Here is a 14397-nt window from a genome sequence, read left to right on the forward strand (position 1 = left end):
TGGGTCATCATCTGAGACTGCTATAACATGAAATACATGCAGAGTGCAGGCAAAACAGAGTAGGACATATACAATTCTCCTCTAAGGAGTTCAGTCACAAATTTAATTAATACAATATTTTTTTAACTAGCATAATCAGCATGGAAGCATGTCCTCTTGGAATGGTGGCCAAAGCATAAAGGGGCATTTGAATGTTTAGCATAACTGGTATGTGAATACCTTGCAACGCCAGCTACAAAAGTGCCATGCGAATGACTGTTCTCACTTTCAGGTGACACTGTAAATAAGAAGCGGGCAGCATTATCTCCCATAAATGTAAACAAACTTGTCTGTCTTAGCGATTGGCTGAACAAGAAGTAGGACTGAGTGGACTTGTAGGTGCTAAAGTTTTACATTGTTTTGTTTTTGAGTGCAGTTATGTAACAAAAAAAATCTATGTTTGTAAGTTGCACTTACATGATAATGAGATGGCACTACAGTACGTGTATTAAGTGAATGGAAAATTATTTCTTTTGTTTGCCATTTTTACAGTGCAAATATTTGTAATAAAAATAATATAAAGTGAGCACTGTACACTTTGTATACTGTGTTGTAATTGAAATCAATATATTTAAAAATGTAGAAAAACATCCAAAATATTTAATACATTTCAATTGGTATTCTATTGTTTAACAGTGCGAATAATCGAGATTAATTTTTTTGAGGTAATCATGTGAGTTAACTGTGATTGACGGCCCTACTCTAAAGCTATGTAGATATCTTTTTTTTTTTTTTTTATCTGCAGAGAAGCAAAGGAGGAAAATAAGATACCCTAGAAAAAGTTTCCACAATAGACTAAATCTTGACTCCTGACTGGAAGGTGAATCCGAGCAACAGAGTATAATCTGAGTATATTCAGTTGACATAAAATGCTGCCTTGTAAATCTCCAAGATAAAAACAGATGAGAAGTTTGCTGCCATAACAGATTCACTCCACACCAAAAGGACATTGACATGACCTACAAGCTGCAGGCCTGCCATGGTATAACAATGAAACAGATATTGAGAAATGTGGTCTCCTTAGAGACCACACAATCTATTGAGTTAGTGTCAACTGAAACAAAGGTGCATGTATTTAAGGGCTTTAGTTCTCTCCAAATAAAGCCAAAGGATCTTTTGGCATCAAGTTTATGGAGAAGAGTTTCACCAGGATTAATAAGCGGGTGTGGAAGAATGCAAGCAAGAGGACTGAATGATTGAAGCAGAACTCAATTACCATCTTATGGACAAATACCAAATAATGACCTAACACTATCTTACTTTTGAAGGATTTAGTTTAAAGTGAACCAGTCATTAGAACGTGAAACTCAATCACTGTGAATGGAAGTCACTGCAACCCGAAAAGTGATTTACTATGTAAAAAACCTTGATTTCAGAGGTTAGCAAGTGGTTTGATAGTAGCTTTCGTCAGCTCAGTTAAAACCATATTAACAACCCATGACACAAGGGTTTTTCTAATTTTAAAATGTATCACGTGCCACATTATCCTAATGATTCTGAAGGATCAGTTGATTACCTACTTAAGGATAAGGATCATTGAAAATAAGGATCATTGCCCATCCTCTCCTAAGCTTAGTCAGAACCTTTGCTATCAGAGATAATGGATACATATGTAAACTTACCTCAGCAGTGAATAAAAAACAAAGTGTCTGTTGGCAGTGCATTTGCTTTCTGGTGCCTCATGAAGAACATTGGTATTTTGTACAAAGGTGTTCTGGAAATACCTATCTCCAGTGTTTCCCCACTTGATAAATTTACCACCCCTTTATCCAGGGAACATTCTTGTGCTTCATTACTGATCCATGTATGCGTTTTCCTTTCCTGTCTGAGTGCCAACTGACAATGTCTTAAGACAGCATCCAAATTCTACACTTGCAATGCTTCTTGACACAGGAGACTTGAACTTATTCCACCCTGCGTATCTGCTAATAACATGTTCACCGGGCAATTCAATCAGGATCTGGTTTTAGAACACTACATTTACAAAGATCTTTGTCCAGGAAAACTATGCAGGTCCTCAAGATGGACTGTAAACATTAGGAACCTTCATTCCAAAACCTTCAAGCACTTTAAATCAGGGTGAGGAACAGAGATCTCTCTAAGGATATGTCTTCACTAGCAACGTTAAGTGCTGCCGCAGCAATGCTTTAACGTGGCTGTGTAGATGCAGCACCAGTGGTTAAAAAATACACTTCCAAGCAGGGAGTAGCTCCCAGCGCTGGTGCACTGTCTACACTGGCACTTTACAGCACTGAGACTTGCAGTGCTCAGGGGGGTGTTTCTTCACACCCGAGCGAGAAAGTTGCAGCGCTGTAAAGTGCCAGTGTAGACAAGCCCCAAGATATGCACCTGAGAGGACATGCACTAGTCTTCCTAGCCCTGCAAAGTGTTCAGTAAGTGCCATTCAACAGGGGCAGCCAAAACAGCTGCAGCTCTAAATTGGGCTCCCTTCGCTCTCTCTGCTGTAGTCTCAGTGAGAGGAGCCCAGATTAAATCTGCAATTCCTTACTAGGCCTAAAATGTGGGAGGCAGAACCAGTAAAGGCCTGCAGGGAGAATAAGTGAGAATTTCAGTGCTTTCCTTCCCCTCCCACTGTCTCCAACTGCCACATAGAGGGCTTCAAAAATCCATTTGCAAGAAGTGAATAGGAATTTGGAATGGGTAAATGAGATTACTGGATCCAGGGAGCAGAGCAGAGCAAACAGAACTGCTGGTTCCTTCCCTGCTGGAAAGTAACAAGTCTAGGAGAAAAGGAAGATGGAACGGGAACAGAGTGGCTCAGGAAGTTTTGATGGAGCATATGGGTAGTAGCTGGGAACAAACCTGTGAATGCATGTGGTTGAGCAAATTGCTGTAGGTATGAATGAGTGTATAAGCAAATGGGCTCCTTCACCTGCTCCAGAACAGAGTCCATACAAAAGCTATGTCAAGTAGAAAGTTACCTTCATCACTAGCTTTTGGTTGTATTCACAAAAGGGATTAAAATAAGCCACCACAAAATCCATTCCAAGTTTTCTGTCCAGTATCGGCTTCTCCCATCTGTCCAAAAGTCTGACAACTAACATAATTTGCTTAATGAAGGCATCAGGCTAATCAATAGTTTATGGTGTTCCAGAGGTCGAGGAGCTGGTTTATCAGCACAAATACAATTGAAACTGAGATAGCTGGAGGCCTTGGACAGTTGCAGTCTCCGGGTAGAGGGCAGAGCTGGCTGAAAGCTGGGAATTCAGTAGGCTCTTGGTGCAGACTTGCCTTGGCACTTGCAGAAGGGGAATGCCTGGTTTGAAAAAGCGTCTGTTTTGAAAACAACCAGAGGGGCAAAGATGACGTCTGAGCTTCAACATGTTCTGTTGACATGCATGCAAAGGAATAGCTTTGGGCCTCACATGTTGGGCCCGTGCAACTCTTGGAGGTATCAATTCAGAGTCTCGATACCCAGCTGTTACTCTTGATTCTGGGTCACTTGAAGCCAAAAATTTCAGGCCCTCAGGGCCGATTTCACATTAGACTTAAATGAAACAAGAGAGGTGGCTGGGGAGCTTTCTGATGCTTTATCTATGACTTGATGGTTCACAGCGACATTGCCAGCAAATCTCAAAGTTGTGTCTGTCAGTCTGTTCTGAAGCACGTAATTCAGTAGTTAAGCCTGTCCATTAAAGACATGGTCTGGACAGTTTTTTATTATATTATTATTAGTTATTATTTCTTCTTTGATCTTCCTCCTGTCCATACCTGCAAGACTTCAGTGGGGCTTGTGCTCCTAAGTCATTTAAGTGCTTAAGTCACAAACTCCTATCCATAGGTGCCTAAATATGGAGTTAAGAACCCAGTTTGGCTCCTATTTTTGAAAATTTTGGCTTAATTCCAATATTAAGGTACCTAAATAAAAGTGGCTAGTTTTTCAGACAGCTGCTCCCATAAGAACATACTGGGTCAGACCAATGGTTCATTTAGCTCAGTATCCTATGATACTAAACTGGGAGGAGTGGTAGATACGCTGGAGGGGAGGGATAGGATACAGAAGGACCTAGACCAATTGGAAGATTGGGCCAAAAGGAATCTGATGAGGTTCAATAAGGATAAGTGCAGGGTCCTGCACTTAGGACGGAAGAACCCAATGCACAGCTACAGACTAGGGACCGAATGGCTAGGCAGCAGTTCTGCGGAAAAGGACCTAGGGGTGACAGTGGACGAGAAGCTGGGTATGAGTCAGCAGTGTGCCCTTGTTGCCAAGAAGGCCAATGGCATTTTGGGATGTATAAGTAGGGGCATAGCGAGCAGATCGAGGGACGTGATCGTTCCCCTCTATTCGACATTGGTGAGGCCTCATCTGGAGTACTGTGTCCAGTTTTGGGCCCCACACTTCAAGAAGGATGTGGATAAATTGGAGAGAGTCCAGCGAAGGGCAACAAAAATGATTAGGGGACTGGAACACATGAGTTATGAGGAGAGGCTGAGGGAGCTGGGATTGTTTAGCCTGCAGAAGAGAAGAATGAGGGGGGATTTGATAGCTGCTTTCAACTACCTGAAAGGGGGTTCCAAAGAGGATGGCTCTAGACTGTTCTCAATGGTAGCAGATGACAGAACGAGGAGTAATGGTCTCAAGTTGCAGTGGGGGAGGTTTAGATTGGATATTAGGAAAAACTTTTTCACTAAGAGGGTGGTGAAACACTGGAATGCGTTACCTAGGGAGGTGGTAGAATCTCCTTCCTTAGAGGTTTTTAAGGTCAGGCTTGACAAAGCCCTGGCTGGGATTATTTAACTGGGAATTGGTCCTGCTTTGAGCAGGGGGTTGGACTAGATGACCTTCTGGGGTCCCTTCCAACCCTGATATTCTATGATTCTATGATCCTGTCTTCCGACAGTGGCCAATGCCAGGTGTCCCAGAGGGAATGAACAGAACAGGTAATCATCAAGTGATCCATCCCCTGTCACCCATTCCCAGCTTCTGGCAAACAGAGGCTAGGGACACTTCAGAGCATGGTTTTGCATCCATGCCCATCCTGGTTAATAGTCACTGATGGACCTATCCTCCATGAACTTCTCTAGTTCTTTTTTGAACCCTGTTATAATCTTGGCCTTCACAACATTCTCTGGCAAAGAGTTCCACAGGTTGACTGTGCATTGTGTGAAGAAATACTTCCTTTTGTTTTAAACTTGCTGCCTATTAATTTCATTTGATGACCCCTAGTTCTTGTGTTGTGAGGAGGATTAAACAACATTTCCTTATTTACTTTCTCCACACCACTCATAATTTTATAGACCTCTATCATATCCCCCCCTTATTCGTCTCTTTTCCAAGCTGAAAAGTCCCAGTTTTATTAATCTTTCCTCACATGGAAGCTGTTCCATACCCCTAATCATTTTTGTTTTCCTTTTCAATGTACCTTTTTCAATTCCAATATATCTTTTTTGAGATGGAGTGACCAGATCTGCAGGCAGTATTGAAGATGTGGGCACACCATGGATTTATATAGAGGCAATATGATATTTTCTGTATTATCTATTCCTTTCTTAATGATTCCCAACATTCTGTTATCTTTTTTGACTGCCACTACACATTGCGTGGTGCCTAAATTTCAGCACCCAGGTCTGAACATTTTGGGTTTAGTAGAGGTATTAGTATTTACCATCCAAATATTTACCTTACAATTATTCTAGAGTAATCTTTGCCATCTATACTGATGGAATATATTCATACAATAAGATCCCATCTAACATACAAATGAAGAAACCTATTTAAATCAATTTAACTTATCCCAAGACCACTGTTTCTTGCTACTAAAAAGTGATAAATGAATTGCTAAGTGCAGGGGTTCAATATTGTGAAGAATATTGTGGAAAAAATCTCAGTAGATTCTATCTTGAAAAGCGGGACAAGGATCACAAGTGTGCATTAAGTTTTAAGATGTGGTCACTAAGGTGAATGGGCTATCTTCATATCAAACTTAATAGACAATGAAATTGATAACACTAATATACACTTGTTAACAGTTTGAATGTTTGAAAACGAATAGCAACAAAATAGGGAAATCAACTTAAATACAATCTCGTGAGACAAAGCTAGTTAGCTTTATTTAGCTAGATCACTCATTGGACTAAAATAGAAAAATGAAAAGAGCTGTCTTGAGGCAAGCATTCTTTGCCTATCACTTGCTTTGTGAAAATCTACTTTTTGGAAAACGTCTCTCCAAAGCTGAAAAAAAGTTTGAATTCTGATCACTAAATCAAATATAAACAGGCATTACTGACGAGACTTGTTATTTGCTAAGGTCTCTGGGGTTCTCAAACTGGGGGTCGTGACCCTTCAGGGGGTCACAAGGTTATTCCATGGGGGGCGGGGGGGTTGCAAGTTGTCAACCTCCACCCCAAACCCTGCTTTGCCTCTGGCATTTATAATAGTGTTAAATACAAAAAAAGTGTTTTTAATTTACAAGGGGGGGGTCGCATTCACATGGTTTGCTGTGTGAAAGGGGTCACCAATACAAAAGTTTGAGAAACACTGCTCTAGAACATAAAATGCTGAAATAATTATGTAACTTGCCATTAAAAGAAAAATTATTTTAACATTTGGCAATTCATTTGAGTTCACTAACAGAATCTGAAACCTGCTCATAACATGTTCAATCACTTACTTCTTAGATTTCCCATTCCAAGAGCCAGACTCATTCTGGGAGGCAGAGTGCTGTGATATGGTGGGGTGGTGCTGAACAAAATATCATTTGGCAAGGCTTGATCAAGCATTGAACTCCGTGAGCTAGCATATGAAGATCCTCTCCGATTACTACATATGCTCTCATCAGAAAGGGTGCGATAAAGCGACCTCCTTGGAGATAGGTTCCCATAAAATGAAAACTAAATATTAAAATAGTTTTAGAAAGGTGAATTGGTAAAGAAATGAAAATACTGAACATATTTTACTAGTTAAAATAATGTATATGATATTGTGAAAACTCCTGTAGTATTTCTGTAGGCAGGCATAAAATATCATTTTGGAATTCTTGAACTTGCAATAGAAGATCAAATATTAGTTCCATCACATCAACTCTCCTGCAGCCTCAATGAAGTTACTGAATTGGATTTTTATATTTCCTCTTGACATTTTGGAACACATCACCATGAATTAGATACTGTATTGTTTTATTAATTCTGAAATGTTAAATGAAAGCTTCATAACCCTATGACAGTAATGGGCTTCCAGAAATATATATATATAAGGTTACCATCTCTGGCAACATTTATTCAAGACCATACATAGGACTGCTTGATTTTAATTTGAAATGACTAGGTTTTAATATCAAGCCATTCTGAAGTGATCAACTATATGTGAAGTGCAATCTAATTTGTATGACAATAAAGCTGATTTAAATCATTATAGCTGTGTAGGTAACATGAAATACACTTAAAACAAGATAATAGAGTTCAGCGAAAGCGGTTTTATATTTTATAAAATTACTTAAAATACCATCTCAATGTCTAAAGTAAAATTATATCTGATTGCCCTAACTGGATCACACTTGGCTATTTCACTTAAGAACCCTTTAATTCTATAGCAGTGCAAAAATAGTTACTCTGCCTGTCCACGTAGGCAATTTATTTGTACAAATGATCTTAAACTTATAAGAGTCCAACATCCTGACCTGCTTTCTTTATAAATAGTTTAGGCAGCACACTTCCTATACTGAATACACATCAAGTATGTATAGAAGCAGTGGCTTTTTTTAAAACAGTCAATGTAGCACCAGAGTTAAAAATATCTACATTGTTATATTTCTGACAAGTCTTCCTAACTGATGAATACTTCTCAAAGAAACAGAGGGAAACATTCAATAATGCAAAAGGATAATATGCTACGTACAAAATAGTTTAATATACACTAGGGCCCCATTTTAGGAGTGTATCCCTTTTTAGGACATCACTGAAGCATGTACTTAACCTTAAGCATGTGCTTAAGTCCAACTGAAGCCTATGGGGTTTAAGCAAATGTTTCAGTGCTGTCCTAAAGCAGGAGTTAAGCACATGCTGAAATTCTTTCCACAGTCAGGGTCTAACTACTACTATATGCTTTCAATATCGAGACCCTGATTCTGGAAAACATTTAAGCATATGCTTTAGGACCGCACTGAAACATTTCCTTAAACCCCACCGACTTGTTAGATTTAAGTACATGCTTCAGTGCTTTGCTGAAGAGGGATGCTTTACTGAATTTGGGCCCTAATCTGTATTGAACTATTTTTTACAGAGTATATTTCCCTTTGCATGATTGAATGTTTCCCTCCGTTTCTTTGAGAAGTATTCATCAGTTAGGAAGACCTGTCAAAAAAATAACAATGTAGATATTTTTAAATCTGGTGCTACATTCACTGTTTTAAAAAAGCCACTGCTTCTATACTTACTTGATGGGTATCCAGAATAGGAAGTGTGAAACCTGAGTTATTTATAAAGAAAGCAGTGTAGACATCACCTTAGAGTCAGAACTGCAGTCCAATTAGTTATTATATTAATAATGTGTCATTGTAGGAAGAATATAACAAACAAAAATTCTCAGCTATTATTCCTAAACTTTCAGAGATTTTATATCTATATATGTAACTAACTATATATATGTTAAACAAACAATCTGACTTCTTTTAAATTAATTTTAGCATGTATGAGGTTCCCACGTTACCGATTTACACATGATGAACATGTTCTTTAGTATGTATTATGGACGTAGTGGATTAAAGTACCATTGAGTTAAGATCTATTTTAAGAGCATTACTTCAAGTAATTAAATTGCTTGTGGTGCCATTTGCTCTTATGCAAAAAAATACCATGCCACTGGTACTTGCTGTTCAGAAAGCATACTGTAAGTTCAATATCAGTACTTTAATGAACTTTTTAACATGAACAACATTGTCTTTGTATGACAAAATCAGATCACGGCTTTCTGTGAGCGGACTATGAGACCTTTCCAACTAACTACTTGTAATTAATATCTGTATATCACTCACTCGTACAAACTTCAAATGGGCATAGCTGTTGCTGGGAACCATGAAAGCCATGCCACTTTATTCAGTTTCCTAACTTTAGGCACCTAGGTTTTAAAATACCAACCTCAGTCTTTGGACTTATACTCAGAATTAACTAGGTGTTTGTATTAAAAAGCTCAGCTTTCAAATTTGAGCAGAAACCTGCTTAACGAACACTGAATTTAATCCACAACTTCTACACGCTAGTATCATTTTATAGAGCAGGGTATGCTTATTATATGAATTACTGTCAGAATCCATAGTTTATGCCTAACATGTTTGGTGTATATAGAATGATCTTGCCTAATCTGAATCAATTTCAGAACTAAAAGTAGATGATTTCCGGGTAATTGCCTCTTATATGTGTAGAGCCAAAAAAAGAGTAGCTCACCTTTCTTCTACCCTCCTCCAGAGTGAGGCTATCTGGCAGCATCAGCTTCAGAAAATCTTCTTTGGACAAGACTTGCTGGCTTTCAGTAACTGCACTCCTCACAGAAGTCTGAAGCTGACTTGATGCAGACATAGCATCATCCTCACCATACAGTCTGTTGAAACAATTGGTATATTAGTATGGTAAGAAGTACCGCTCATGGATTTACAATAGTGCATTTATTTTCATTTATGAAAACTAAAAGTTGCTGTATGACTCTCCCTCTTTGCATAGTGCATTGTTACCATCTCCCCCAATCATTTTAAATTTATGAATTAGTTTCAGTTTCATGATGGAATTTTTAAATTATTCAAAAAGTACTGAATTCCCAAGAAACAGGAAGAAACAAGCAGCAATATTTCTCAAAGCCTGCACTGCTCTTTTGTGCACACTACAGTTCTCTGTTGTCTTGTTTATACTTGAATAATTTATCACAGATCCAAATATTTTAACTTGTGCTTCCTGAGCAAATAAGAAAATCAATATCTTGTGGTGTGAAGCTGTAAGCAGCATCACAATCTGACAAAATCATCATAGTCATCACAGGTAGTGCCGAAAGTTCACTTGTAATCAATTCTGCCATGTGCCAAGCGCATTTTATTATCAGCCATTTCACAAAGCTGTTTGGATAAATAAAACAGGTGTCGTCTTTAATTATCAGCATACAAAAATATATGTACATTCAACAAAAGAGTGTCAAACTGAATTACTGTCTTTCAGCTCCCTTCCAGCAAGAAAGGAGAGAGACGATCTTAAAAGGTTTACTCTGGAAACGGAATCTGAGAAGCTGGAGATTCCCAAACACGCAGTGCATACATCTGAGACCAATTACTTACTGCCAAGTGCAGCATAATCAGCGATTGTATCCTCAGCAGAGAGGAAATAGGCTTTGCTATTGTAAATTGTAATTCTCAGTGAATTATGTCTTACGGTGGCACAACCTTCAGCAAATGACCTGATTTTCATCACCACTGCTAATTTAAGATGCTATTTTATTTCAAACTAATTATCTTTGAAATAGAGTGCCTTCTCTTCCCCCTTGCTCTCCTCCCCCGCCCAACGATGCATGGAAAGCTTTCCTAGAGAGAGAAAAAGTTAAGCATTGCTCTAATGCATAGAAAATTTATGAGAATATTTTTTGGTATGTGCAGTGTGGCCATCTTTGATTCACACTGTTCAGATGGAGCTACTCCTCACAGACATTTTTCAAAGTTCTTGCATTTTTAGTCCAAAGGGAATGCTTAATTATGTAGTTTTCAATAAAAGTTTTCATTTCAAACCAGTGAGAGAGGTTGCAGCAACTCATTATGCAGAGGCCTGTGGGACAAAAGAGACTGCCACACTTTTAAAGTGGCAGCACTCTTATGACTGAGCAATCTAGTGAAAGTGTGCTTATTCACAATATTAAGGCAAAACAAATATGCAGAACAAGAAGGCCACAACTGGGAGCAGTTGGTGCTCATAACTTTTGAAAGTGAGGCAAGTGTTGAAATATGGTTTTAAAGAGCCTAAAGTTAAGCTCCTATTTTTGAATATATAAAATTTTGGCCTACTTTTTTACTATAGATTTTGCTATAAATATTATGCAATGTATACGAAACATTTACAACATTCGAGATTTAATATTAATTTCCCCCTCCCACAGAATAAAGGATAGTCCACATATCACATTTAAAAATAAACTACTGCATGTGTCTTGCTGCCAGTCTGCCAAGATACACAGCGCTTTCTACTATGTAGAAGGAGGCAGAATTTGGTTATTTATACTCAATAGGGAATTAAGGGGATCATCATGGTACATGATTTTGAAGAGAAAAATAATATATAACTTTTTTTTATTATATGGCAGATCCAAACAATAGTTGTTGCTCCTATTACGCTGGTGCAATAGGAAGGATGCAAAGCACCAGCTGTAACCAAATTTGAGTAACTGCACCACATTCTGAACCAAGGCTTTCGCTTCTGCACAAGAGGAAGAAGTTCCTCCTGAGCTTTCCTAGTGCCAGGCAAGATATATTGCTGTTTATTAGAGGTGGTTGGACATTTTCAGCAAAATTTCATTTTGCTGAAAATATGCTGTTTCATTGAAGCCAAAACATTTCACAGAGATGTGTAGACTTTAATCAAGTTTTGAAAGAGATGTGCACTCACCAGGCGGTTATGGCCCTGACCTGAATTGTGGGAGACCTCGGTTCAAGACCCTGCTCTGCCTGATTCAGAGCACACCATCCCAGATCGCTCTGAATCAGGCAGAGCAGGGACTTGAAACTTTGCCTCCCACATCCCAGGCCAGGGTCCTGACCACATACACATACATACACCTGCACCACGGCCCACTCTGTCTTAAATGCTGGTTTGAAAACAGATGTTTTGATAATTCCATTTCTGTGCAAGTGTTGTAAAGGGTTTGTTTTCATTCCAATGCACAATGAATACAAATTCTGAAAACTCCAAAATGAAATCTCATCTGGCTCTAATGTTAATTTCACCAGCCCCTTCATCTTGGAAACAGTTTCCATAAGGGGATATGTGCCTAGGATTGGAAAGAAGCTCGGACTCCTCAATTTTTTTGAAGTTTCCTAGCTCTAGAAACAATTGCTGAAGGGTCCAACACTCAAGTCAGAAAGGCCTCTGCTTCCACTGAGTTCCTGCAGCGCCACATCTCTGTCCTTGAAGAGTGCTTTTTGGAGCTTTGGGGGGCTCTTTCTGAGGCAGGGCCTGGATCTTCAGTATTTCTCTGCCATTTTTTTCTCCTTCTTACATCTAAGCAGAACTGAGTAGTTTTTCTAAGCGCAAGAGTCAGTTCAGAGAGAAAATAAATGCCCACATTGTGAGACACCTCCACTCCCAAAACTGAGTGGCCTTTTCATCAAGTGCCCCAGGACCATCCAGGGCAGGATTAAAGCAATTGAGGCGCTCCACTACATAGTGCTTCATTCCTATACCACGACTCTGCCCTCTACCCACACTTGCAGTGACACTGGGACCTCAGGGATGGGTAGTGGCATGGAGTCCCTATCTACCCTGCAAGAATAGTAGTAGTTCCAGCAGGGTCCCAGTACTTAGCTCAGCAGCCTGGGAGTGTTTAAATTGGATGAATGAACGGGTTGGGCACACTGCATTTTCTTCCTACCATACTCAGTCCTCTGATGAGAGAGTGCTGGCATGGCCCCCTACTATTTTCAGGTACACCTTAGTACCCCCTTGAGATAATGGGGCTGTTTGCACTCTCACAGCTATTCTGTCATTGTCTCTGAAGACTATGGCAGACACTGCTGCATCAGTTATGATCAGTTCATGTTTTCGAGCTTTCCCTTGCAGCTATAAAGGCTAGAAATATTTTTAAAAGTGAAAATTGTAATTCTGATGCATTGCATAATTCCAGGAGCTGGACAGAAGTGGAGTGTCCCTCCACAAGATGACTCAAAAGCAACAGTAATTTCAATTGACAAGACTCAAAGGTGTTTTTTTTTTAAATCTCAGCAGTACTCTTCTTTTTTTCATCTCAGATCAAAACCAGCATAGAAAAATCTTGAATTAAGGTTTATGGAGCTGGGGCCCTCAGGTCCTAACCCAGAGGTCATAGCCAGGAGCAACCTTATTTACAACCCCTTCAATGAAAGTTAAGCTTTTTGAGAAGATACTTAGGTTCTCCAGACCTGAATGGGGTTATGCCTAACTAATCCTCTTCAAAATGGAATTTCATGTCTTTACAACACAACTGTAATTTTTGGCCAGATTAACAATGCCTTCTTCTCTCATTTTGCTTCATTGGGCAAAAGGGAGGAGGTTCAGTAGGAAAGAAACGAAGAGAGAAAAAAGGAGGAGGCAAAAGGACCCTCCAACCAATGATTTTCTTTGACCTGTGTCGAGATCTCTGGTACATAACAGAAGGAAAAAAAAACAGACAAATATTTCAAATAAAGCTGAAGCAAGGAGAGGCATTTTATACTTTTCAAATTATGAGGAAGTTAAAAACTTTCCCCACGCTATTATATATATTACTTTCTAAAATAAGAATAAACATAAATCTTACTCTTGGCATTGAGAAACTTCAGATTCTTCAGGAGTAGGGCTGCCTTCTGACTTCTTCCAACCAATGACATATTTGCTCACTGCTCCTTGTCTGTGGTGTGATTTTGATACAGACCCAGAGATCTGTTGACCGCTATTCTGTGACACTATGTAGACCTTGGAGGTATCTAGAGAGCCACTGTTTTTAGAACAATGTACTGAAGGGCTTCCTGAATGGTGAGACCCACTGAAAAGGAACAAAGAACAAAACTGCAGTGCAATAATACATCAAGGACTTTAGACTACAGCCAGCTATGCAACCATAATTCTTTCTTTTAAATTTTCTCTAAGGTCAAAAATCAAGGCAGCAACTTTAATACGTTTTATATATCGCTAAATCACAGTTATCAACTCTCTGAGCACACATTCATGAACACACGCATGTGTACACACTCAGAAGGACTTCACAGGACAAGCATTTTCTATCATTGAACCTATTACAATGCCAAGGCAAACCAGTCTGATTTAAAGACAATGAGCCAAATTCAACCCTGGTGTAACCCCATCAATGCCAAGAATTACATCAGGAATGAACATGGCCCCAGATGATTGCCTGAACTCTGAGAACTTCTAGACATTTCCACTTGGCAAGAGTAATGTTAAGACACATCTTCAAAAGGTAGGCGCTTGATTTAAGCTTTCTTTTAAAAAATGTCACATGAATAGAAATAACTTTCACCCCAATGAAAGTGGCAATGGATTATTTTATTATTATTATTTTATTATTTATTATTATTTTATTATTTCTGGATTATTTTAACGTTCTCTTGCATTATTAATAGTGCTAGCAATTATTAATGATATGTTTCATCAGACTCTCTCAAAGTACTTTACAGTCAAATT

The 14397-nt window shown here is 38.9% G+C and overlaps 1 protein-coding gene across 5 annotated transcripts in view; it reads right to left on the bottom strand.

The window, feature by feature from the left end:
• SIPA1L2 (signal induced proliferation associated 1 like 2) overlaps nucleotides 1-14397 on the bottom strand; it is a 179376-nt gene that overhangs the window by 24528 nt on the left and 140451 nt on the right. For all 5 annotated transcript variants that reach the window (XM_084624844.1, XM_084624846.1, XM_084624843.1 and 2 more), the window contains 3 exons: nucleotides 13517-13741; nucleotides 9442-9595; nucleotides 6675-6894 (listed from right to left, as the gene is read on the bottom strand). In XM_084624844.1, the coding sequence (XP_084480970.1) occupies nucleotides 6675-6894; nucleotides 9442-9595; nucleotides 13517-13741 (599 nt within the window). The remainder of the gene's footprint in view (nucleotides 1-6674; nucleotides 6895-9441; nucleotides 9596-13516; nucleotides 13742-14397) is intronic.

This window comes from Lepidochelys olivacea (genome assembly GCF_965140295.1).
Source record: "Lepidochelys olivacea isolate rLepOli2 genome assembly, chromosome: 3".
Taxonomy (NCBI): domain Eukaryota; kingdom Metazoa; phylum Chordata; order Testudines; family Cheloniidae; genus Lepidochelys; species Lepidochelys olivacea.